Source organism: Talpa occidentalis, unplaced genomic scaffold, assembly GCF_014898055.3.
Source record: "Talpa occidentalis isolate TD23 unplaced genomic scaffold, MPIMG_talOcc4v2.1 talOcc4.3, whole genome shotgun sequence".
NCBI lineage: Eukaryota > Metazoa > Chordata > Mammalia > Eulipotyphla > Talpidae > Talpa > Talpa occidentalis.
The window spans coordinates 137,193,922-137,219,260 of NW_023603184.1; the positions used below are offsets into that span (position 1 = coordinate 137,193,922).

General features: G+C 44.6%; 1 protein-coding gene across 6 annotated transcripts in view; it reads left to right on the forward strand.

Annotated features, from left to right (window-relative positions):
- The window catches only part of TTLL4 (tubulin tyrosine ligase like 4), a 42,142-nt gene that overhangs the window by 10,555 nt on the left and 6,248 nt on the right, over nucleotides 1–25,339 (forward strand). For 3 of the 6 annotated variants that reach the window (XM_037524053.2, XM_054700094.1, XM_037524054.2), the window contains 17 exons: nucleotides 5,481–7,035; nucleotides 7,994–8,106; nucleotides 8,451–8,514; nucleotides 9,909–10,030; nucleotides 10,450–10,560; nucleotides 10,910–10,986; nucleotides 11,686–11,877; nucleotides 11,979–12,061; nucleotides 12,280–12,408; nucleotides 13,732–13,854; nucleotides 14,153–14,251; nucleotides 14,564–14,698; nucleotides 15,399–15,536; nucleotides 23,183–23,285; nucleotides 23,867–24,077; nucleotides 24,222–24,292; nucleotides 24,686–24,771. In XM_037524053.2, coding sequence (XP_037379950.1) covers nucleotides 5,579–7,035; nucleotides 7,994–8,106; nucleotides 8,451–8,514; nucleotides 9,909–10,030; nucleotides 10,450–10,560; nucleotides 10,910–10,986; nucleotides 11,686–11,877; nucleotides 11,979–12,061; nucleotides 12,280–12,408; nucleotides 13,732–13,854; nucleotides 14,153–14,251; nucleotides 14,564–14,698; nucleotides 15,399–15,536; nucleotides 23,183–23,285; nucleotides 23,867–24,077; nucleotides 24,222–24,292; nucleotides 24,686–24,771 — 3,314 coding nt within the window. In that variant the 5' untranslated portion in view covers nucleotides 5,481–5,578. Of the gene's footprint in view, nucleotides 1–36; nucleotides 344–2,087; nucleotides 2,224–5,480; nucleotides 7,036–7,993; nucleotides 8,107–8,450; nucleotides 8,515–9,908; nucleotides 10,031–10,449; nucleotides 10,561–10,909; nucleotides 10,987–11,685; nucleotides 11,878–11,978; nucleotides 12,062–12,279; nucleotides 12,409–13,731; nucleotides 13,855–14,152; nucleotides 14,252–14,563; nucleotides 14,699–15,398; nucleotides 15,537–23,182; nucleotides 23,286–23,866; nucleotides 24,078–24,221; nucleotides 24,293–24,685; nucleotides 24,772–25,339 lie in introns of those variants that run through there. The other 3 variants (XM_054700093.1, XM_054700090.1, XM_054700091.1) reach the window with 2 other exon arrangements.

The window sequence follows — 25,339 nt, forward strand, 5'->3', positions numbered from 1 at the left end:
AATTCTTAAGAGCTGTTTCAGAGGGACTTTTCTTTGACTGTCTGCTCAGCAACTCTACCCTCGACTAGCCTTTCTTTTTTTCCTTGTTTGCTTCCAGACTTAAACTCTGCAGACTATAGCTTATTATTTATACCTCCTGTTCCCGTAACCCCTTAAGCCTTCCTTTCCCCCTGGGATAATGTATAAGAACAAGAAAGGCATAAGATTAGTAACTTTATAAAATATATTAGATTCAAAAAAATTCTTTCTCAGATGAGGTCAGTTTTTGGCTTCTAAAGTAAGTTCGCTCACAAACTGTTAATTGGAGGATCAGCTGATGGTGGATCTTTTGGACTTAGATAGAGTAAGTGTGAATATCTTTGCTTATCAGTAAGTATTGGATATATGTAGCTTAAAAATGTATATAAATTGGGGCCTTCCCTGGTGGCGCAGGCGATTGAGCACCATGCTGTGAAGCTGTCCACAGCATCTGCAGTGCTGGTTCCATCCCGGACAACTGGCCGGCGAGGGTCCCACATGGCATGGCAGACCTCTCCTGTCTTACCTGCTGCTCCCCTCAGCAGTGTATTTCATCAGTCTGCCTGTTCTGTTCCCTGCTTTGTCTCTGGTGAATCCTCTCACCTTTCCCACATCTGGCCTGTACCCCGGTTCGTGTATAAATAAATAAACCTTTGGGGGAAAAAAAAACTATGTAAATTGAAAATAATGGAATTTGTGAATCCATTATAAATTATATAATCATCAGTACTCTAAGTTTATTTTTTAAGATTTATTTTATTTATGCATACAGAGCTGGAGAACATGCAGATTAACTGAAAAACACTGTTGAGGGGAGCAGCAGGTGAGACAGGAGAGGTCTGCTGCACCATGTGGGTTAGTGCCCTGGCCAGGGATTGAACTGGTGCTGTAGTGGCTGCCCATAGCTTCGTAGTTCTGAGACTTAACCCCTTGCACTACCAGGGAGGCCCCAGTACTCTTCGTTTAGATTTAAGTTGAATCTTTTTGAAACAGTGCTTCCATTAGTGACCTGTGTGTAGCTTTGTGCATATATAAATACTTTCTCTCCTTGTTCTTGTTCCTTTGCTGTCTCAGTCTTAAAATATTTCCTGGGAGCTGGGCAGCCTTTTTCTTAGATTCTAAAGGTGGGTACACAGAGACATACAAAGTATGTATTATTACAGTGCACTTAGAAATTTGAGAGAGATTGGGGAGAGGGTCTCCTTGGTATTCAGGAGCCCAGAGTATACTACAGGGGAGAAATTTGATGATCTTGCAAAGAAATTGCCTTTTGAGGGCCTCCCTGGTGGCGCAAAGGGTTAAACACCACACTATGAAGCAATCTACAGCCTTTGCAGGCCAGCCAGGGAGAAACCCACATGGCGCAGAAGACCTCTCCTGTCTTGCCCGCTGCTCCCCTCAGCAGCGTGTTTCAGTCAGTCTGCCTGTTCTGTTCCCCACTCTGTCTCTGGTGGATCCTCTCACCCCCTGCATCTCTGGCCTGTACCCCAGCTCTTATATGCATAAATAAATAAATCTCTAAAAAAAAGAAAAGAAAAGAAATTGCCTTTTGAGTGTGTGCTGTCTGTGGGGGATGGGCCCCAGACATTATTTGCCCATCTGAACTTTGACTTTACGGCAGAAACCACTATTCTTCCTGTGTTCATTTTAAAAACTTTTCTCACTTCCTCTTATATTTTGGACCCTTAAAGTGTTTTGTCAATCTGCATTCCAGTCTGGAGCGATGGGGGTCATTCCTTGGCACTTGAGTGATAATGCTATTGAGCAGACCTGTGGCAGCAGTTGACTCTGGGACCTGGGCACCTGGGCACCTGGATGTTTTAGCTGGGTCTTGGCTTCCCATCATGTGGAGTTCTGATTTTATCAGGAATCCCTGTAAGAAAAAGGAGGAAATTGGTTTAGCAACCATCATTTCCTTGTCTAAAATAGATACTGCTTCTGAACCAAAAGCAGTATTACCAGGTTAAAACATTTGTATATGCTGCTGTTCTGAGTGATATTGTTTACTTCATGTTTTTGAAGCTACTCTGCAGAATGTCCTTCATGACAGATTTGTCTTTCCTTGGCAGCTCCTGACACAGACATCTTACTCAACCCTGGGTGTCTGTTAATAGCCATGGAGCTACTTCCAAAAGGAGGGTGACATGACAGAAACATCCCACCTGTTCGGTCCTTGTGTTCAAACATGCTGCTCTAGGAAGACAGGTAGCCCTTTTCCAAACCATCTTCCTACAAATCAGAGAAAACAACGAATAGGACATGCCACTGTGGAGACATTCAAGATGTGAAGTCTTGTTAGTCAAAGAGAATAGAGTCTACTTTATTCTGGCACTTACCGCTGACCTGCTTCACTCTGCCCGGAAACAGGGCACCAGCAACTTCTGGCGAGGGTGAGAGTGTAGCCTCCTCTTCCTCACGTGGATAAAAAGACAAGTTGGCTAGATGCTGGGCAGCCTGTGGTCAGTATTCCTGGCACTGAGGACTAATATGGTGGGCTGCAGAGAGGCAGACATTGAGCAGTGTGTGAGAAGGAAGGCTTTTCTTCACTGAGCCCTGAGGCTGGTGTGCAGCGAGCGCCTGCAGCTAGAAGGGAAATGGGATTGGCTGCGGTGCAGATGAGAACGTGTGGGCACTTCACCCACGGAGGGGCTCAGTATAAACAGAGGAATTGTGTTTCCAACAGGCTTTTGTCTTGTACCTGAAAGTTAGGGATAATCGAGGAAACAGGGACATAAATATGTTCATTTATTTAGGAGGCCTTGTGGAGTCCGACACACTCGAGTTTTAATTGGGTCACTCCTTATTGGTCATTTAATTACAGAAAAATTAGCTTTTTTGAGTCTCAGATTCATCATCAGTAAATTGAATGTAAGATTTTTGTGAGAATTCAATGGGATAACACAGGTGAAGTATCCAGCATGGTACTTGACATTTGTTAGGGGCCCAAACTAGGATTCCTCAGTGCCTGTTGGCTACCTCTTCATTCAGTATACTTCGGTTTATTTATTCAGCAGAATAGTGAGTACTTACTGTGTGCCAGAAACTGTACCGGAGATAATCAGCTGGAGGAAAACATGCTCCTGGCTCTTGATCAGAGGAGTTAGTCCCTTTTTAGAGCTCAGTGTAATAGAAACCGTAACGGTGTGAGCACAGAAATGAGGCATCCTGTTAGAACTGGGGGGTCCGGGAAGGATACCTGGAAAAGGCTGTATTTGAGCAGATTATTTTTTAGTCTGGTGAAAGGGAAGGAGAGGGCTCCAAGGAGTGGCACTTATAAGGAGAGGGCTCCAAGGAGTGGCATCAAGGTCTGAGACAGCAAGATTCATCAGAGGATCCAGAAATGGGGTATTTTTCAGAGTGTACCAATCTGAAATTTCATTTCCTTACCCTTTTCTCCCATCCCTCTGGAGTGTCTGTTGTGGTGCATTGGTGGTGGGACAAGATGAATTCCTGAAGGAGGATGGTGTGAATTGGGACTGACTCTGTTGAATGTGCAGCTCTCTTGCTCATGTGTGGTCACAAGTCACTGGCAGGATTTGACTCTCTCCTTTGTTTATGCTTTTCCACCATACGTGAACAGAGTATAATTGTCCCCTCATTTTTCCATAGTCTGCACTTAGTGAAGGTTCATAATTGGTCCCCTTAATTTTAAATTACAGGTATCAAGCTCTAATTTAGCATTTAGGTTGTTTTTAATCCACTATCATTTTCAGTCTTGTCAGTGATGAGTTATGATTTTTATATTTGTGGGAAAGAATCCATGTAGGCCATCCTTTGCAGAAAAAAAAGTTGACAGCATGTAGCTTCTGCAGACTTTTGGTTGGTAGATGACACCACAATTCCTGTAGCTGTAGACAGGAATTGTGGCTTTTCCGTGGCCATCATTCTCTTAGGAAATACAAGGTCCTCTCTTTGTTGAAGATGTGTGTTTTGTTTGTTTTTTTTTGGTGGGACCCTCGGCGGTGGCCGGGGATCGAACTGGTGCAGCAGAGGCTGCGGGCAGCCACGCAACCCAGCGCTCAACTGCTGCGCCACCAGGGGAGGCCCCTGTTTAAGATGTGTTTTATATGAAGTTGAGCAGAAGAAATTCTTGGCTAATACCTTTCCTCTAGCCTCTCTGAACACACTTGATAAGGATGTCAAGATTCCATTCAAAGTTCCCCGGATAAACGACTTCTTCCAGAAATGTCTTCTGCACCCTTGGGTGCAGTCATGAAAGCAGGCTTACCTTTCCCTGCAATTGTGAAAACTAGAAACTGTTCTGCGATTTTGATTTAGAAAATAAATGACCATCCTGAACAGACTGGGACCCAGAACTTTAGTCTTGGTCAGAGTATTTGCATTAGAGGAAATAGTGAATGAGAGAAATGTATAAATAGGCTGTCCCTTCAAACTGAAGCCTGGGATTTGGAATAAAGAAAACATCTCTCCTCTTTCCTTTCCTGCCCCCATCATATACTCCCCCACTGTGGCTGCTGGAAATTGTTATTTTATTTTATTTTTTAAAGATTTATTTATTTATTTATACAAGCACTGGGTACAGTCAGAAGCGCGGGAGGGTGAGAGAATTCACTAGAGGCAGAGTGGGGAGCAGAGCAGGCAGACTGACGAAGTACACTGCTGAGGGAAGCTGCGGGCACAGCAGGAGAGGTTTGTGTGCCATGTGGGACCCTCACCGGCAGCCGGGGATCAAACCGGCGCTGCAGAGGCTGCAGACAGCTTTGCAGCCCAGCCCTCAACCGCTGCGCCACCAGGGGAGGCCCTGGAAATTGTTATTTTAAATAGAATTGTCATCGTCTACTTCCATCTTGTTTCTTTTTCCCACCGACATGTGAGATGATGGAGTCTTTAAGTCTATATAGGCTGCAAGACTCTTGAAGAGATGAAATTGCCTCGGCACCAGAATGAACACCAAAGATCAGCATCTGAGCTTGTCACACTTAACTGTGAAATGGACACTACACTAGGGACAGCTGAGAATTGGTTAGGGAACAGTAAATATAAAATAGATTTCTCAAGTGGTCTTTGACTTTGGAGAATTGGTTAGTGAAGTAGAAGATCCTGGATAGTTGCTCTGCCACCCTCAAATTTGCCTTATTCCTAAATATACTAGTATTAGGTGAGGGAAGGAAGCCATTCATATAAGGTCATGGATGGTGAGACAGAAAAATGTGATTTTCTTTGGAGAAAGAGGAAAGAGCAGAGTGAGAGAGTGGGAACACGTTAGCAGATTCACAGTGATGGGACTTTAATGTCCCAGTTCTTGATAAAGCTGCTTTGACTGCATGAGGGCAGCAGGAAGACCACTGAAAACATTCTAGGAGTCTTCCCCAAATAATGACCAAGGCTGGTTGCCCAAGAAAAATGCTGATGTGGGACTGTATTGCTTACCTGAGGACCACTGTAGCACTGAAACTCTCCTCCTAGGACTTTAATATTCCCAGTTGTTTTTCTCCTTTTAGGCTGACGGGCTTCAGGGATGCAGTTGCTACTACTGGAGGTGCGTGGCATCTTACCTGAACCAGGTCATGAAGCCATGTGGCCATGATGTGGACCCCTCATGGCCTCAGCAGGAACAGAGCATTACAGTATTGGCCTCCGGCGGGGAAACAGCTTCAAGCAGAGTGGTCCCTCAGGCACAGTGCCTGCCCCATCACCTGAGAAGCCCTCTGAGGGCAAAGTCTGGTCTCAGGCCCATCAGCAGGTGAAGCCTATCTGGAAGCTGGAGAAAAAGCACGTGGGGACACTTTCAGCCGGGCAGGGCACAGGCTTCTTGGGTGTCCCACCCCAGCCAGCATATTTCTTTTGCCCCAGCACTTTATGTAGCTCTGGGACCACAGCTGTCATTGCAGACCACAGCAACTCCTGTTACCTGCACTCTCTCCCGGACTTGATCAGCAATCCCCTGCTGTACCGCCGCTCCAACTACAGGCACAAACCATACCAGCAGCTGGAGTCGTTTTGCTTGCGTTCAAGCCCATCAGACAAAAGACCTTTTTCTCTTCCTCAACAGAGCCTCCCTGTCAGTCTCACTGCCAATAAGGCCACCTCTTCCATGGTTTTCCCCATGACCCAACCCATGGCATCCTTATCCACAGATCCATACCTCTCGCTGGGAGCAGCTGGGGAAAACCCTTCAGGGAAGAGCCTGGTCTCTGCCATCTCAGGGAAGATCCCATCTCCAATCTCTTCTTCCTACAAACCCATGCTAAATAACAACTCCTTCTTGAGGCCAAATAGCACTAAAGTGCCTTTATCGCAGGCCGCCGAGGGCCTGAAGCCAGTATCTTCACCCAAGATCCAACTTGTCTCCTGGCATCACTCAGGGGGCACCGGAGACTGTATACTCCAGCCTGTTGAACACAAGGTTTCCCAAAGTAGTGGCACTATGCTAAATGATGCCCCTACCCACAATATCCCAACTACCCCTAACTCCTTCAATACTTCCACCACCAGTGTTGCCTCTTCCTGGTATAATCAGAGTAGCCTGGATGGCAATTCTGCTTCTCAGGCTCTGACTAAGGAGGTTCGATTCACTGAGGCTGTAAGGAAGTTGACTGCAAGAAGTTTTGAGAAGAAGCCAAGACCAAGCTACCAGTTTGAACAGTCTTTCATGAATCCCAGCTTGCAGTGGACGCCCATCAACAAGAACAGACAGTGGAAACCTGTGATAGGCCAGCAGTTTTCTCAGGAGGATGCTGGAGCAGACAGTAGGATCCTCTCTGGGTCCTCGGACACCTTGGAGTTGGACAGTACAGTCTTCTGTACTAAACGTATCAGCATTCACCTCCTTGCCTCTCACACCAGTGGGCTTAGTCATAGTCCTACCTGTGGCTCTCTGCCTGAGCGCAGCTCTCCACCACTTGAAGAAGACAAAACTCTGGCTCTGCTTTCACCACCTCAGCCCCTTGGCATTGCTGACATGACTACCTGCCTCTCTTCCATCCATCTGAGCCAACTTGGGAAGGAGGGGCCTAAGGTTTCCAGAGAGCTGGACTTAGCTGCTAGGGATGTTGGGTAAGTTGGGGAAGGTTTTTGGCTCATTTAGAAAAGTAGAATGTATATACCATAATTTGGAGACACCCAGTCAATGGCTCTGAGGTTTGGTTTTATTATTTAGCTGCCTTAGAATTGTTTCATTTTAGGACAGAGAGCAGCAAACTACAACTTGCATGCCAAATGTGCATGCGTTTCCTGCCTTTGTAAATAAAGCAGGAAATGTAAATAAATAATAAATGTAATAATATAATAAATGTATAAATGTAATAATAAATGTAATCATATTTATTACATAATAAATGTAATAAATAATAAATGTAAAGAAAGCATTTACTGCTGTTTTTGGCTACTTGCATGTTAAAATTTTAGGGTTGAGTAGTTGTGACATACTGAATGGCCCACAAAATTGAATATGCTCTCTGTTTCTTTAGAGGAAGAGGGGGAGGTGCAGCACTTTAGGTTAAAACTAGGGGAGAGATAAAAATCCTAAATACCACATGTTGGGTTCTGTGGCTTTTCTGCCTAATTCCAAATCTAGTCAAGTTCTCACTTGTTCCTGAGTGATAGCTGTTTCAGAGTTAGGGCGTACACACAGACATGGCTCTGTCTCTTCTGCCTGGTTACCCCTGTGGAACTGTGGTCCAGTAAGGCCTTAGTCTGAGTTTCCAGAGAGATGTTTAGGGACATTTGAAGTCAATTATCAGACATTCATTGATGGTGTTTTATATGCAGAATTTTGTCCTTAAATGCTATGAAGGACTTCAGAGAAGATGGAAGACTTAGTGCTTCTCTGCAGAGTAGGGGATGTAAGGTTGAGGAACTATGACTAGACCTAAGCTATGAGGGCAAGAGATCCAGGCAAGAGACCGCAGGTTGGTGACTGGGGAAAAGATAAACTTGGGAAATGATGAAGAATTGAGAAACTGACCTGTTTTTTGGAGTTAACTCAGCTTGGGGCCTTGGTTCTTATTTCCAGTTCAGCTACCGACCTTCAGCTAGACCGGGTGGAGGCTGAAGATTTAGAAGAAGAGCTTGTTGATGGTTTGGAAGACAGCTGTAGCCATGATGAGAATGAAGAGGAGGAAGACGGTGAGTAGGGGACCCTCTGACCTCCAGCTGAGAATTGGGCACCATCTGTTAGGGAAGGGGGCTAACAAATGTATACCAGGTCCTTGACTCTACACTAATCATTCACTTTGGGGGTGTCTAAAGTGTCAGTAGATTTTGTGGCACTTTGTTCTTTAGTCCTCCTGTCCCATAGTCTTGCCTTCTCCCTGCTACTCAAGCTTCAGGAAGGCAGTGCGAGGCAGCAGGGTGGTGCTTGTGGCTACGCAAGGTGGCTGAACCCAGGATGTCCAAGGAGGAGCTTCCTGGGTTTGGTAAGTTTGTGTAGCAGCCTCTCCCAGTTGGAACTTCTCTGCTTTTCCCCCTAGGCGACTCAGAGTACTCCTCATTCAGTGGTGTCTCCCCCAGCGAGTCGGTAGCAGTGATCTCTCGGTGAGTGTTAGCTGTGTAGATCGTTGGTAGATGCTGGATTTGACATCACACCTACTTCAAGACAGCTGTTTAGCCCTTTATTTAACTTTTTTGATTCATAAGATAAAATTCACAAAAGGTGTTTGGTAATAATTTGCCTATGAATTTAATGTCTTTACAATGTACAGATCTTGTCTATCTGAGGCTTAAACATGGAGGTTGCGGAATCCCAAACCACTTTGCATTTTAAAGATCCCTGAAATCAGAAATACTTTTGGATTGCTAAAATCTTATTTTTTCCCAATTGTGATAGCTGAGGATTCACTTTTTTTTTTAAAGATTTACTTATTTATGCATACAAGAACTGGGGTACAGGCCAGAGGTGTGGGGGCAGGGATTGGTAAGAGGATTCACCAGAGACAGAGTGGGGAACAGAACAGGCAGATTGACTGAAATACACTGCTGAGGGGAGCAACGAGCGAGTCAGGAGAGGTCTGTTACACCATGCGGGTAGCTCCCTGGCCGGGGATCGAACTTGTGCTGCGGAGGCTGCGGATAGCTTCATAGGTTGCATCTTAACCCCTTGCACCACCAGGGAGGGTTCACTATTTTGAGACCTCTTAAGGTAACGTTGGCCAAGCCATTGTTGGAACAGCCAGTAGGGAGCCCATGAGGCCCTCTACCCCAGATTCCTAGAGCTGCTTTATCACACAGCTCTACATGTTAAGTCTGGCTTCACAGTTATTTCCAAAGTGAAGAAGAGTTAATCATCCTTGTATCTTCAGAAAAACCTAAATATAAAATGAATTAGAAGCATAACTGTCTCTTTTCTTTTTTCCCTTTGCTTTTTTCCCCTTTAAAAACCTCTGTACTACTTCTTAGGTCTTTTGTATTTTTCTTCCATTATAGTTATCCTTATCTATTTCTCTTTGTCTTAGTGTAGCATAGTCCTCTATTATTACCTAGCTGAATTCATTATCTCTGCTTGGAACCACTCTTTTCAGGGACTTATCTATCTAGCCTCTGGCTTGTCACAGCAACTTTTGGAGCGGTATCATAGGGTGAAGTTTTGCAAAATTTTGTCTTTAGGTGACATTTAATGGTGTACTTCTGTATTGGTTAGCCCTAGCACTTTATGGATCAGTATTTACAAAATAATTAAGCACTTTGTAGAATCACAATTTAAAAGAATACCTGAAATGGGCCTCCCCTGGTGGTGCAGCGGTTGAGCGCTGGGTTGTGAGGCTGCCCACAGCCTCTGCAGTGCCAGTTCGAGCCCGGACCGCCTGTGAAGGTCCCACCAAAAAAAAAAAAAAAAAAGAAGGAAGAATACCTGAAAGAAATGCTAACTAATAATAACAACACTTAGGGCTGGGCTTTGTCTTTCTTTGCCACATGTCTTTTTTTTATCTTAGGAACTGCACGGAGATTCTGACCCAACCCCTTTCCACTGAGAAAGTTGTCCGACCAGCTCTCATCTATAGTCTCTTTCCCAACGTGCCCCCTACCATCTATTTTGGCACTCGGGATGAGAGAGGTAAACCTCAGCGGAGCTCCCAGGAGAAGGAAGGAGACTGACAAAGTTGGGAGGAGTGGAAGGGGCTGTTGGGTGGTTATCATCACACTGGGAACTCAGCTGCCCGCTTCCCACCACCCCTGTTGGTTTAATATGGCCTGTTTTCTCACCTTACAACTGACCCTTATAGGCCTTATAATCTCATGCTTAGTTCATGCTCTCTACCTTTGTTTTTTCTTCTTTCAATTTCCCCTTCTTTCTGTGCTCCTCATTTCTAGGCTGCTCCCTTCTGCCCCAGAGCATGCTCCTTTGAAATTTAGATCTGGATCAATACTTAGTGGTGTGCCTACCCAGACAGGGTTGAACAGCAGTGCCGTCTTTTCCCTCTTCTCACCTTGAATCTCCTGTCTTCCTCCACCTCCTGCCCCCTTTTCCCTCAGTGGAGAAACTTCCCTGGGAGCAGAGGAAGCTGCTTCGGTGGAAGATGAGCACAGTGACCCCCAACATTGTCAAGCAGACCATTGGACGGTCCCACTTCAAAGTCAGCAAGCGTGAGTCACTTACCTTCCTTCGAGCCTGTCCTCTGCCCCAACAGATGGGCTTTGGGCAGGAGGAGAGTCCTAGATACTTCCTATTCTGTGGGCACCCTCTCTTAAAGTTGTCAACCTTATCTGGGGTCATAACTCTGAAATCCCTGTGGGCTGGAGCCCGTTCTTCAAAACTGGAAAACAGAGGTCCATTGTTCTACCAGCGCCTCATGTAGGACAGCTCCATGGAAACTCTTTGAGAACAGGGCCTGGGAACTGTGCCCAGGCCCAGTGGTATTTCTGGAGCTTCTGAGCCTCTCTCTGTCCCAGGGACTGAACTAGCAGAACTGACTCCCTGATGTGTCTTCTATAGGAAATGATGACTGGCTAGGCTGCTGGGGCCACCACATGAAGTCTCCTAGTTTCCGATCCATTCGGGAGCATCAGAAGGTATGGATCTTTCTGAGAATCTTTCCCCCTGGACATTCCTAGACAGGAAGAAGTCAGTATTGGGAGTGGGGGAGGGAAGAGGATGATGACCATGGAGAAGTTATCAAGGTTTATAAAGGACTGGAGAAGTTACTGGAGGGGGGTGTAGTGTGACTCTGGTAGATCATACATAGCCAGCAGTTCAGCTGCCGGGTCTTGGGCAGTCACAGCCTCTCCAAGAGGCTTTTCTCTAATGTGTGTTTTCAGCTGATGATATTTTCCCTGTAACTACTGCATTGACTTCATTCCTTAAAATTGAATATGTGTTATGAGGACTCTCGTCTCATGTTGGAACACAAGACCCCTGCCCCAGACTTACTGAAGGCCATACGTTTTCCTATAAGCTGTTTTGTTCTAGTGTTGTGAAAAAAGAATTAACAGCTTTTTTTTGTACTGCTGGTGAACAGCATCTCTATCACTGTTAAATGTTATTGACTGTCAGCTCTTGGGAACATTAAATTTTTTTGTGTTTTTTTGTGTCTTGTCTTTTGGTGAGTAATCTGCAGCTAAACTTAAGGACATATGATGGTGATAATAAGATGGAGCAGAGGCTTGGGTTGTTGCGGAGGAAGTTGGAATGGTATAGTGAGTGTCTTATGCACTCTTCCTTGTGGTCTCACCTGGGCCCTCTTCTGACTCTCACCTTTGTCCCTTCTGTAGCTGAATCACTTCCCAGGTTCATTCCAGATTGGGCGAAAGGACAGACTGTGGCGGAACCTGTCCCGTATGCAGAGCCGCTTTGGCAGGAAGGAGTTCAGTTTCTTCCCCCAATCCTTTATCCTGCCCCAGGATGCCAAGCTCCTGCGGAAAGCCTGGGAGAGCAGCAGTCGCCAAAAGTGGATTGTTAAACCAGTGAGTGAGTCACAGTGGGTAGTAGACGGTGGACTTGGTCTGAAAGTGGGAAAACCAAAGAACTGGGCCAGGAGCAAATGTCATCTCATTTCTACTTCTAGCCAGCATCAGCCCGAGGCATTGGCATCCAGGTCATTCACAAGTGGAGTCAGCTCCCCAAGCGAAGGCCTCTTCTGGTGCAGAGGTGAGCCTGTTTCCCTCCTAGACCCCTTACCCATCTCCTCATCCTGGAGCTTCCCTTTTTACAGTGTTCTCCTGCCCTTTGTCCTTCTCGACAAAGTCTTTCCTCACATAACTATTTTCAGGCCTGTCCTGGAGACTGTTAGCTGGCTTATTCCTCATTTACCCACTGAACCCCAGCTCATCTGTCAGGTGCCTGACTCTGACTTCTCCCCTGTGTAGGTACCTACACAAACCCTACCTCATCAGTGGCAGTAAATTTGATCTGCGAATCTATGTTTACGTCACCTCCTATGACCCACTGCGGATTTACCTCTTTTCAGATGGACTTGTCCGCTTTGCCAGTTGCAAGTATGTGGTAGTGGTGAGGTGTCACCCTGACTGTTTTGGGGGTCTGTTTTTTTAAGGGGGAGGGAAGCTGGAGGACACTGAAGAGAAAAATAATAAATGTTTTGTTAGCCGGAAAGAAAGTGGGGTATATTTGGGAAAACCTTGTCTTCCTTGATTTTCACAAGAGTAGTTTATGATACTGCTCATCAGATGTGTGGGGATTCCTTCCCTCCACCACCAGCCTAAGCACTTCTCCACAATACCAGCAGGATGCCCTACAATTTAACTCCATTTTGACAGTGTTTATCCTGAGAGAGAGTAAGATCGCACAGGTTATGGGCTCAGTCCCACAGAACTGCACCCATCCCACTTCAAATGACAATTGCAAGTCCAGTTGTTGTCACCTGTGCTTCTGATCACTGAGCTGTGAATCTGATGTTCCAATGACTACCTTCTTGGATTCAGTTAATTTGCAGAGCAGCTCACAGAACTCAAGGAAACAGCTTACTGGTTTGTTATAAAAGGATATGATAAAGGTTACAGATGAATGCACAGATGGAAGAGTTTCATTGTGCAAGGGTATGTGGGAACTTCTCTGCCCTCTTCGGCTTGCTGCTTCCACCACTCCCACATATTCACCCACCTGGAAGTTCTCCAAACCCCATACTTGTGGGAGACTTCGTCACATAGACATGTTTGATCGTTAACTCCATTTTGAGCCCCTTTCCTGTCTCACGAGATTGGAGGCATGGGGTTGAAAATTCTAAGCTTCTATTCATGGCTTGGTCTTTCCAGTGACCAGCTGTGTTCCAGAAGCCCACTCAGAGTTGCTGCATTGGAACAAAAGACACTGCTGTCACCTAGGAAATTTCAAGGACCCTGTGTCAGAAATTGTGGTCAAAGAGCAAATAATTAGAACAAGAGATGTTCCCAGTGCTCTTTCTACTTCTCAATACTTAGACATTTACAAGACATTTACTTAGACATTTACAATACTTAGACATTCACGAGTTCTGAATTGAGGGCAGAGACTAGTATATTTCTTAGCATAAATCACAAAGTATAACATGGGGAATGAGAAATAAGGAGATTCTCTAGTACACTGAATTCAGTAGAAGTCTTGACTGAACCATCCTGAGAGGGTCTTTTTGTGAGACATTAGGAGGAAAAAGATGAATTTCTGGAAAGTGACCTTACCAGTGAACATACTTCTCAAGTCCTTGCACACCTGAAGAGATCTGTCTACTTGTTAGGATTTTACCTCTTTAGGTTTTAGTAAAACATTTGGAACATTGTCCATATGCTCTCTCACCATCTTACTTCTGCCTTTTCCCCCTGTTCTAGGTATTCCCCTTCCATGAAGAGTCTTAGTAATAAGTTCATGCACCTGACCAACTACAGTGTCAATAAAAAGAACACGGAGTACCAGACCAATGAAGATGAAACTGCCTGCCAGGGCCACAAATGGTACTCAGGAGTGTCCCTGTCAGGCGAGGCCTAGAGATGCCCAGGGTTTTGAGTTTGGGGAGGTTCATGGGGATGATGAGTGGAGGAGTAATATAAAATGATAAGATTAAAGACTTGGTGATTCAGAATTGGTCTGCTAGCATTCAAATTCATCTCTTTCTGAAATCAAAATATCAAAAGAAGAAATATGAAGAAAATACCTTTGGGCCTCGTAATTCCTTTTTCTCTTTTGTTCATCATCACTCATTCTGAGAATATAACCCCGCATAGTCTGGTCTTCTCTCTGTCCCCCTTCCAGGGCATTGAAAGCTTTGTGGAATTACCTGAACCAGAAGGGCGTCAATAGTGATGTCATCTGGGAGAAGATAAAGGATGTTGTTGTCAAAACCATCATTTCGTGAGTCATACTCCCACCCTGGATGTGGGGCTGCCACTGACCCTTTCTGTTCTCCTGGGCCTCCACACTGCTGTGCTCTGGACTTAGATCATACTGTGTTTCAGTTTCTGAGAACAAGAATGGGGAGGAGCAGATAGAGTTAAATTCTGCTTTTCTATAGAACTGCTGGCCCCCGTTAGAAGCATCTCTTGAGAGCTACTTTCCTGCATTGTTTTCGTTCTCCCATCTCTGGGCCATTTTCCTGGCAGGGCAACTTTGGACAGGGTCCTTCTGGAGGAGCTGGGCTGAATACTTCCTCCGCTTTGTGCTCAGGTCAGAACCCTATGTGATCAGCCTGCTGAAGATGTATGTGCGGCGACCCTACAACTGCCACGAACTCTTTGGCTTTGACATCATGCTGGACGAGAACCTCAAGCCTTGGGTCCTGGAAGTCAACATTTCCCCAAGGTAGATGGTTTTCTTAGGTACCCACAGTAGAAGTTACCTAAAACCTCATAGTCTGTTTCTGCTCTAGTCTTGCTGACTTTGGGATTTGTGTTTTCCCTTCATGGTGTGTTTGCTCATGCATTTGTTCTTTGCCATTATCTCAAGGTTCTATGAGGATGGAGAGCGATTGTTAAAAGTTGTTGTTTTTTAAGGTTTATTTATTTATGCATACAAGAGCTGGGGTACAGGCCAGCGATGTGGGGGTGGTGAGAGGATTCACCAGAGACAGAGTAGGGAACAGAACAGGTAGACTGACTGAAATACACTGCTGAGGGCAGCAGCGGGCGAGTCAGGAGAGATCTGCTGCGCCATGTGGGTTTCTCCCTGGTCGGCCGGGGATGGAACTCGTGCTGCAGAGGCTGCAGGTTGCTTCATAGTGTGGTGCTTAACCCCTTGTGCCACCGGGGAGGCCCTAAAAGTTGTTCTTTTAAACTTGATCCTGACTGCATGCTTTTCCCTAGCAACTGAAAGTACCACCCTAAGTGAGGTCATTCATTGTCTGTGGAGCCAGAAGACCCCTCGGATAGTGCTCATGAGTTTGCATGTTTGAGCCCTTTCATCCTGGGGCAGCCAGGGAGTAAATAGGGCTAGTGCTGACCTGGACTTACGACCGGAAGCAGTTGTGGAGTACTGCTTTGAACTCTGCATCTTTTCTCCATAGTCTCCACTCTAACTCTCCACTGGACATCAGCATCAAAGGCCAGATGATCCGTGACCTTCTGAACCTGGCGGGTTTTGTCCTGCCCAGTGCAGATGATATTGCTTCCAGCACTAGCAGCTCCAGCAGCTCCACCACCAGGTCAGCCTGCTTGCTCTCTCCTGCTACTCTCTGTGGTCCTACATGCAGCCCACCCGGGCTTCACTACCACATCAGTGCCCCCAAGAGCATGTTTGGTAGTACTGCTTCTCTGCTTGGGAGTCTCTACAGGACCTGGGGAATCAGCTTTAAGTTGCACACCTTCCTTTCCCAGACATCCCTTCCTTTGCTTCTCTTCCTGTTCCCACGCTCTGACAGACTCTCAGGAACCTCATGGTTGGCATGATCATTGAGGACCAATTAGTTTGATTTTCTCTCAAACATTCCTTGCCTCTCACAGTTGACTGATATGGTCCTGGTCCCCTTCTTCTCATGGGAATTTTTCCTCCTGAAATGCACCTCAGTTGTACTCTTCATGCATCCATCAAAGCCTAGCTAACGGCAGCATCTTCACGACGCAGTGTGGGTTCTCTGCTCCACACCCCCTATCACTCAGAACCACTCTTGAGGAAAGGGAGTGATACCTGTTTGGCACTTTTTTTTTTTTTTATTTTATTTTTTTTTTTTATTAGATAATAAATTTTATTGTTATATTCCCCATACAATTGCAGCGCCCCCATTCTGACCCCAATCCCTCCCCTCCCGCCCCTGCCCCCTAAAAGTGTCTCTGGTTCATAGTTTTTTGTTGATTTTGATTTTCACTTTCTTATAGTTATTCATTTTCCTGGTCCCTTATTTAAGTTTTCTAGATTCCTGCTATGAGTGAGACCATCCGGTATTTTTCTTTTTCTTTTTGGCTTATTTCGCTGAGCATGATCCCTTCCAGCGCCATCCATGTTGCTGCAAATTGCATGTGTTTATCTTTTTTGAATGCTGAGTAATATTCCATGGTATATATGTACCACATCTTCTTGATCCAGTCATCTATTTTTGGGCATTTGGGCTGTTTCCAAAGCTTAGCTATTGTAAACAGTGCTGCTATAAACATAGGGGTGCAGGTGTTCTTTGGAATTGATGTTTCTGTGTCCTTTGGGTAAATACCTAGGAGTGGAATTGCTGGATCATATGGAAGCTCTATGTTTAGTAGGTCCAGAAATCTCCACACAGCTTTCCACAGTGGTTGGACCAGTTTGCACTCCCACCAACAGTGCAGAAGAGTTCCTTTTTCTCCACACCCTCGCCAACATTTGTTGTTGCTATTTTTTTTAATATGTGCCATTCTCACTGGTGTAAGATGGTATCTCATGGTAGTTTTGATTTGCATTTCCCTGATGACAAGTGATGTTGAACATTTTTTCATATGCCTGTTGGCCATTTGCATTTCCTCTTCAGAGAAGTTTCTTTTTAGCTCTTCTGCCCATTTTTTGACTGGATTATTTTCTTTGTTGTTGTTGAGTCTCATCAGCTCTTTGCAGATTTTTGTGATCAGTCCTTTATCATTAGTGTTGGGTGCAAAAATGTTCTCCCAGTTGGTGGGGTTTCTCTTTGTTTTTGTTATTGTCTCTTTTGCTGTGCAGAAGCTCTTTAATTTGATGTAGTCCCAGCTGTTTATCTTCGCCTTCACTATCACTGCTTTGGGTGATGTGTCTGTAAAGATGTCTTTGATGTGCAAATCACGTAGTGTTTCGCCTATATTTCCTTCTATATATTTTATGGTTTCAGGTCTTATGTCTAATTCTTTAATCCATTTTGAGTTGATTTTTGTGTATGGTGTGAGGTAGTGGTCAAGCTTCATTCTTTTGCATGTAGCGACCCAGTTTTCCCAGCACCATTTATTGAACAAACTTTCTTTGCTCCAATGCATAGTCTTTGCTCCTTTGTCAAAGATTAGTTGACCATAAATCTGTGGGTTTATTTCTGGATTTTCTATTCGATTCCATTGGTCTGTATGTCTGTTCTTGTTCCAATACCATGCAGTTTTGATGATTATGGCTTTGTAGTATAGTTTGAAGTCTGGGAGTGTGATGCCTCCATTCCCTTCTTTTTTTTCAGGAGAGCTTTGGCTATTCGGGGTTTTTTGTGATTCCATATGAATTTCATCAATAATTGTTCTATTTCTTTGAAGAATGACATTGAAATTTTGATTGGAATAGCATTGAATCGGTATATTGCTTTTGGAAGGATGGCCATTTTAATAATGTTTATTCTTCCAATCCATGAGCAGGGGATATCTCTCCATTTCTTTGTGTCTTCTATTTCTTTTAACAGTATTTTATAGTTTTCTTTGTATAGGTCCTTTACCTCTTTTGTTAGATTTATTCCCAAATATTTGATTTTTTTTGTTTCAATAACGAAAGGGATGGTTTTTTTGATTTCTTCTTCTTCAGATTTATTGTTTGTGTATAGGAAGGCTACTGACTTTTGCGTGTTGATTTTGTATCCTGCCACTTTACTGAACTGATTGATGAGTTGAATTAGCTTTTCTGTGGAGTTTTTGGGGTTCTCTATGTATAATATCATATCGTCTGCAAATAGTGATAGTTTGACTTCTTCTTTTCCTATTTGGATTCCTTGGATGTCTTTCTCTTGTCTTATTGCCCTGGCTAGGACTTCCAGTATTATATTGAAAAGCAGTGGTGAGAGTGGACATCCTTGTCTTGTTCCAGATCTTAATGGAATTGCTTTCAGCTTTTCACCATTGAGAATGATACTGGCTGTTGGCTTGTCATAGATGGCCTTTATGATGTTAAGGTATGTTCCTTGTATCCCAAGAATTTCAAGGGCTTTTATCATGAATGGGTGTTGCACTTTGTCGAAAGCTTTCTCAGCATCTATTGATATTATCATATGGTTTTTATATTTCTTTTTGTTGATGTGTTGGATAACGTTGATTGATTTTCGGATGTTAAACCATCCTTGTGTCCCTGGAATGAATCCTACTTGGTCGTGGTGAATTATCTTATGGATACATTGTTGGATTCTGATGGCTAAAATTTTATTGAGGATTTTTGCATCAGTGTTCATTAGGGAGATTGGCCTGTAGTTTTCCTTTTTTGTGTTGTCCTTGTTCGGTTTTGGTATTAGTGTAATGTTGGCTTCATAGAACGTGTTTGGTATTGTCCCTTCCTTCTCAATTTTTTGGAAGAGTTTGTGAAGGATAGGCACTAATTCGTCTCTGAATGTTTGGTAGAATTCATTTGTAAATCCATCAGGTCCTGGGCTTTTGTTTTTGGGGAGGTTTTTGATTACCATTTCAATTTCGCTAATTGTAATTGGTCTGTTTAGGTGTTCTATTTCTTCTTTATCTAGCTTTGGGTGATTGTAGAGTTGTAGGAATTTGTCCATCTCCTCTAGATTGTTAAACTTGTTTCCATATAACTGTTCATAGTAGTTACTGATTATTCTTTTGATTTCTGCTGTGTCCGTTGTGATTTCTCCTCTTTCATTGATGATCCTGTTTATTTGTGCTTTCTCCCTTTTTTCCTTTGTGAGCCTGGCTAGGGGTTTGTCTATTTTATTGATTTTTTCAAAGAACCAGCTCTTGGTTTCATTGATCTTTTGGATTGTTTTTTTAGTTTCAATTTCATTTATTTCTGCCTTGGTTTTTATTATTTCTTTTCTTCTACTGGTTTTGGGGTTTTTTTGTTGTTCTTTTTCTAGATCTTTGAGCTTCGAGATTAGGTTGTTTCTTTGAGTTCTTTCTTGTTTCTTGATGTGAGCTTCTATTGCTATATATTTTCCTCTTATTACTGCTTTTGCTGCATCCCATACATTTAGGATATTGGTGTCCTCCTTGTCGTTCAATTCAAAAAATTTTTTAATTTTTTCTTTCATCTCCTCATTAGTCCAGTGGTCTTCCAGTAGTGTGGTTTTTAATCTCCATGAGGTAGGAAAGTTCCTTGCCTTCTTTTTATGGTTTATTTCTAGTTTGATGCCTTCATGGTCAGAAAAGATGGTTGATATGATTTCAATCTTGGTGTATCTGTTGATGTTTGTCTTGTGCCCCAGTATGTGATCGATCCTGGAGAATGATCCGTGTGCGCTTGAGAAAAATGTGTACTCCGTTTTTTGGGGGTTTAGTGTTCTATAGATGTCTGTTAAGCCCAATTGCTCTAGGTCCTTATTTAGAGCTTTGGTTTCTTTACTTATTTTTTGTCTTGTTGATCTATCCATTGTTGATAGTGGTGTGTTGAAGTCTCCCACTACGTATGTTTTCTCTGATGTCTGTTTTCAGAGAGGACAACAGTTGTCTGATATATTTTGGTGCTCCTTCATTTGGTGAGTATATGTTAATGAGTGTTATTTCTTCTTGAAGTATTGTCCCCTTGATCATAATGTAGTGACCATTGGGGTCTCTTTTTATCTTTTTGAGTTTGAAGTCTGTTTTATCTGATATAAGTATAGCTGTTCCTGCTTTCTTTTTTGGTCCATTTGCTTGTAGGATTGTTTTCCATCCTTTAACTTTGAGCCTATTTTTATCTTTTGTAGCTAAATGTGTTTCCTGGAGACAGCAAAAGGTTGGGTTTTGTTTCTTAATCCAGGCTGCAACTCTGTGTCTTTTTATTGAAGAGTTTAGTCCATTTACATTTAGAGTTAATATTGATATGTTAACATCTGTATTTGCCATTGTGTTTGTCTTTCCTTTGATTTTATTTATTTATTCTTTTAATAACTTTTTTTTTTTTTTTTGGCCTTCTTTCATTGTTATTCGTCCCTCTGAGGTTCTGGCTTTAGGACTCCTTGTAGTATTTTTTGGAGTGGGGGTTTAGTTGCAATGAAATTCCGGAGTTTCTGTTTGTCTGGGAAAGTCCATATTCTTTCTTCAAAGAGGAAGGAGAGCTTTGCGGGATAGAGTATTCTTGGTTGGCATCTGTTTTCTTGGAGTCTGTTGACTATGTCCCTCCACTCTCTCCTTGCCCGTAGTGTTTCTTCGGAGAAGTCTGATGTCAGCCTGATTGGCTTTCCTTGGAATGTTATCTGTTTCTTCCCTCTTGCCAGCTTCATTATTTTTTCCTTGTCCTGAATTCTTGGGAGCTTTACTATTATGTGTCTTGCTGTATTTTTCCTTTCGTCGTGGAAGTTTGGTGTTCTTCTTGCTTCTTGTATATCAATTTTTAGCTCCTCCTTCACATTTGGGAAGTTCTCTTCAATTATCTCTTTGAATATTTTCTCTGTTCCTACTTCTCTCTCCTCTCCTTCTGGTATTCCTATAACTCTTATATTTCCTTTCCTCATGGAGTCAGATAGTTCCCGAAGTCTTTCTTCATTCTTTTTCCTTCGTACTTCTCTTTCCTTTTCTGTTTTGGTTCTTTTTATTTCTGTGTCTTCAAGAGTACTTATTCGTTCTTCCATTTCATCAATTCTGCTTTCATTGCTTTTCCCAGAATTCTTTAGTTCTTCCATTAATTCTTTGATCTCCTGCATTTCTTTTACTTCCCTCTTTAGGGACTCAATTTCATTCTTCTGATCGTTGATTATTTTTCCCTTATCATTGTTTTCCTTTATGACTTCTGTCAGTTTTTTAATCACGGCAATTTTAAATTCTCTTTCTGGAAGGCTCAGAAGTTCTTCCAAGTTACTGTCGTTGCCATCTGGGGGCTGGTTTTCTTTTTGTGGTGTGCTTTTTCTCTGGAGAGTTGCTAGGTTGCGTGTGGTTCTTCTCCTCCCTACTGTCTGTTTTCTAATTTGCCGTATGCGTTGGGACACTGTGTAGTTGGGACTGGCCGGCATCTTGGGTGGGCTTCTCTGCTCCCCCCTGGTTCCTCCAGGAGTCATCTGTCAGTTTCAAGCAGTCTTTACTGGAGAAAGGTCCCTGTTCTAAAATGCCGATGTGGGGACACACTCCCCTGTGCGCCTGGTCTGTCCCGGCGGTGGGTTCCTGCTCCCCCTCTGGGCTTGGACTGCAGGCCAGAGGGGTTCTGGCGTGGGCGAACTTCCCCTGCTCACCTCTGGCTCCTGAGGAAGCCTTCTGCAGGTAGTCTTTACTGAAGAAATGTCCCTATTCTATAATGGTGATGTGGGACACACTCCCTGCGCGTCCGGTCTCAGGCACACTCTTCTGCGCGCTTGGTCTGCCCCGGCTTTGGGTGCTCGCTCTCCCTGTGGGCTCAGACTACTTGTTCGGAAGGGGCCCGGCGTGGGCTAACTCCCCAGCTGGCCACTAGCTGCTTCAGGAGCCTGTGCTGGCTTCAAGTCGCTAGGTGGCGCCAGAGATCTCTCCTGGAGCCCTTGGGGAGCTGATTTTCCACCCAGTGGGACAGGGAGCAGAGCAGGGATGGTAGGGTACACCTCAACGGCTTTGGGGTGCTGTGTCTGCCTTGTGCCCCACCGTCGTGGGGAACCCACGCCCCTAATTTCGTGCCCCGGGTCTCAGTTCCAAAGCCCTCAGTTCCAGGACGCGCGGGCTGTAGCCCAGATCAGTGGCGCGGGAATGGCGCCTTTTGAATCCCGCTCCCCTGCCTGGGCGCCTGGTTCCTGCTCACTCCGGGAGGGCCTCCGCGCGTCTCCCCGCAAGCCTAGGTCGTCTCCCCGCAAGCCTAGGTCGCAGGCGCGGGGACCTGGGCAGCTGCGATCCGATCCGCGCAATCCGCGCCGCTTTCCCCGCGCAATCCCGCTCCGCGTCTGTTTTTCCCGCGCGCCGCTTTCCGCGCAGGCTTACCGGGTGGCCGGGGCTGTGTGCTGGGGCTGGTCTCCTCCTGGGCGGGGCTCTCTTCAATGGCGCCCGGAGCTCACCTCCGCGGCGGATCCTGCGGGGGTTCTCCACAGCTCCCGTTCACAGGGTGTGGTGGCTGCAATAGTTCCTTTCCACGCACAGTCCCGCTTGCTGCGTCGTTTGTTCTTGTTGGCAGTTTTAGTTTGTTGTTTTCCTCCTCTCTGCCGGTCGGAGAGTGCCGCCTCTGTGGGCGGGGGAGGGGAGCAGGGTTCTGCGCTTCCGTCCCTTCTGGTCCTCTTTTATGGCCACTTTCTTCTTCGGGCAGTTTGCTGGAGTCGTCCGTTTATCTTCCGTGTCCCGGTTCTCACTGGGACCTGCCGCTTTTCCTCCCTATTAACTTTTTTTAATGGGAGATCTTACTCGCAGCGTCTCCTCGCCGCCATGTTGCTCCGCTCCCCTCCTGTTTGGCACTTCTATAGCAACTTTAGTGTCCTCAAATTTGTAGCTGAGGAGACTGAAAATCACTGGTATTAAGTAACCCATCAAGGTTGTTCAACTGATAAAGTAGAGGTACGATTCAAATCCTGATTTGCTGGTAACAGCACTTGTCTTCTCCACCATACCTTGTAGACACATGTTTGGCTCTGTGCTATGGTGGTTACTTATCATTTGACATTGACCATCCCATAAGCAACTTGGAGGCCATCTTTCATTCTCACTAGTAATTATAGTAATGTGGTTGAAGAAACTGAAGTGCAGTGAGGTCAAGTAGCTTTCCCATGATCACACAGCCAATAGGACTGGATTGGGTATTTAGTTACGTGTTTACTAAATTAAACTAAACTGTACAGTGATTATTCCAGGGTCGTCTTTTTACCCATTCGATGTAATCTAAAGAGGTATTTTGTACTCTCTTAGTTCTTCCAGTACTTGATCTTTGACTTTTAGACAAGCTACTTGTGTGGGGTGCACTGTAGTATGATCTAGTCAGCTGTCCATACTTCCTTCTCTTCTCTGGTAAGGACCGACCTCTACACGTCCTCAGGATGTAAACCTGCAGACTTTACCCTTTGCTTCCTTTCTACCCCTACCTTAGCCTGCCCAGCTCCCCCAGGGACAAAAGTCGAATGGCCCCAGAGCACTTCACTGCACAGAGGATGAAGAAAGCCTACTATCTGACCCCCAAAATTCCTGATCAGGTAGGAGATTGCCTGCTATCCAGCAGAAGCTGCTCTGGTCAAACATTTGGGATCTTGAGGCAGCCAGGTTTGCCTTTCTGTAGAGTAAGGTTTCCTATCTAGGTGTGGGATCCCTTTGGTGTGCAGAGATTTGTTGGCACATACATCGTTCTCTGAGAGCATTGATGACTTTCACCATGTTTTCAAGAGCCACAGCTCTTAAAAAATGGTGTACTCAGCTCATTCTTTTTGCTAGAGTTGTAGATCCTTTGGGTTTCTCTCCCTAAGGTGTATAAGCTCCTGGGAGTCTGGTTAGAGTAGCGAGCTCAAGACTATTGCCAAATGAGTTGCTACATTATGATCTTGACTCCTCCAACAGACTGCTTAACCTCTGCGCCCAGTGGTATCTTCCTCTCTCAGCTAAGCTCAGTAGACTTGGGAATAGTGAGACCTGGAACTGGCCCACCAGGCTGCTTTGGTGGTCCTGCAGTCTTAGAGCCCTGGGACCCCAGAGCTGTGCCCCTTGTCCCCCAGCCGCGTGGTTCTCTGCCTCCAGCTTACACTGTGTCACATCCTCATCCTCTCTGTTCCTTTGGCCATAGGACTTCTATGCATCCGTGCTGGATGTCCTGACACCAGATGACGTTCGGATTCTGGTTGAGATGGAGGATGAGTTTTCTCGCCGTGGTCAATTCGAACGAATTTTTCCTTCTCGTATCTCCTCTCGTTATCTTCGCTTTTTTGAGCAGCCACGATATTTCAACATTCTCACTACCCAATGGGAACAGAAGTACCATGGCAACAAGCTAAAAGGTGATGCCTTCTCCTTGCCCACAAGAGGCCATATTCAGTGAGAGATTAAATTTCAGGAGACTGTGCAATGGACCTTTCTGGCAAGAGGTATTGGCAGTGTTGATTTTACTCTCTTTAATGACATCCCTGCTAATCTTGTCCTAGGAGTAGATCTGCTTCGGAGTTGGTGCTACAAAGGTTTCCACACAGGAGCCATCTCTGATTCTGCTCCAGTAGTGAGTGATGCCTTGGTGTGGGGTGGGAGTGGGCTCATCTCCATCTCAGGCCCCTCTGTCCTATGCCTGACAAGCACAGAATGGGTTGGATATAGGTCTAGACCCAGTCACTTCCCCACTATGCCCTCCCCCCTTCCCTTTTAAAGGAATAATAGCCTCAGGATTCTCTGGTTTCCTTTTTTTCAAGGATCAAAAAGTGCTCTTAGCCTCAGCTTCTTGTCTGAATCCATAGATAACCAAGACTTTTTTCTACATGGTCCCCATAGCTGAGGGTAGAGCTGGGGGAGCTCTGAGATCACTCAGCGGTAGAGCTGGGAAAGTTCCCTGGCCCCAAACACTTCCATCTTACCTCTGCCTAGCCTTTTTGACCTCATTGGCTTCTTTGCTTTTCAGTGGTCTCTCCCGACATCACTTCTCACTACCCCAAAGGGCGACATGATGTTCAATACTTTCTCTAAATCAGAGACTGGCAAGCCCGGGTAAGTGCTGCCTGCAAAAGGGAAAGGTATTTGTGTGAGTTCAGAGTTTTCTTCCTTCCCAGATTATGATGAGATCAACATTTTCCCACTGGGGAATTGTGAGAATATCAGAATATGCAGCCAAAATGTCCACTTCCTGGTGGCTCTTGGTTTGCTCAGTGAAGATGAGCTAGAGCCCAGAATCATCTGCAGAAGCACCACTGTCAGCCATACTTGCTAGCTGTAGGGATCTGTAGCCCACCAGCACTCACACATTCACACTTGCACTTCAGCACTGAAGCCTTCAGATTCATAAAATCTATTTTATGGAGATATATATAAATATATATAAATATGAATATAAATATAAATGTTTTTATATATAAATTTTTATATATAAATTTATATATATATAATTTTTAATATATAAAATTTTATTATATAAATTTTTATATATAAATATAAATGTTGATGTATGCTTACATTTATATAAGTAAATATATATGTTTTATGGAATATACCACTGTAATGTTGTGTCTGGCCCAGACTAAAGGCATATCACAGGTTAAAGTCTCAGCTATACAGTATA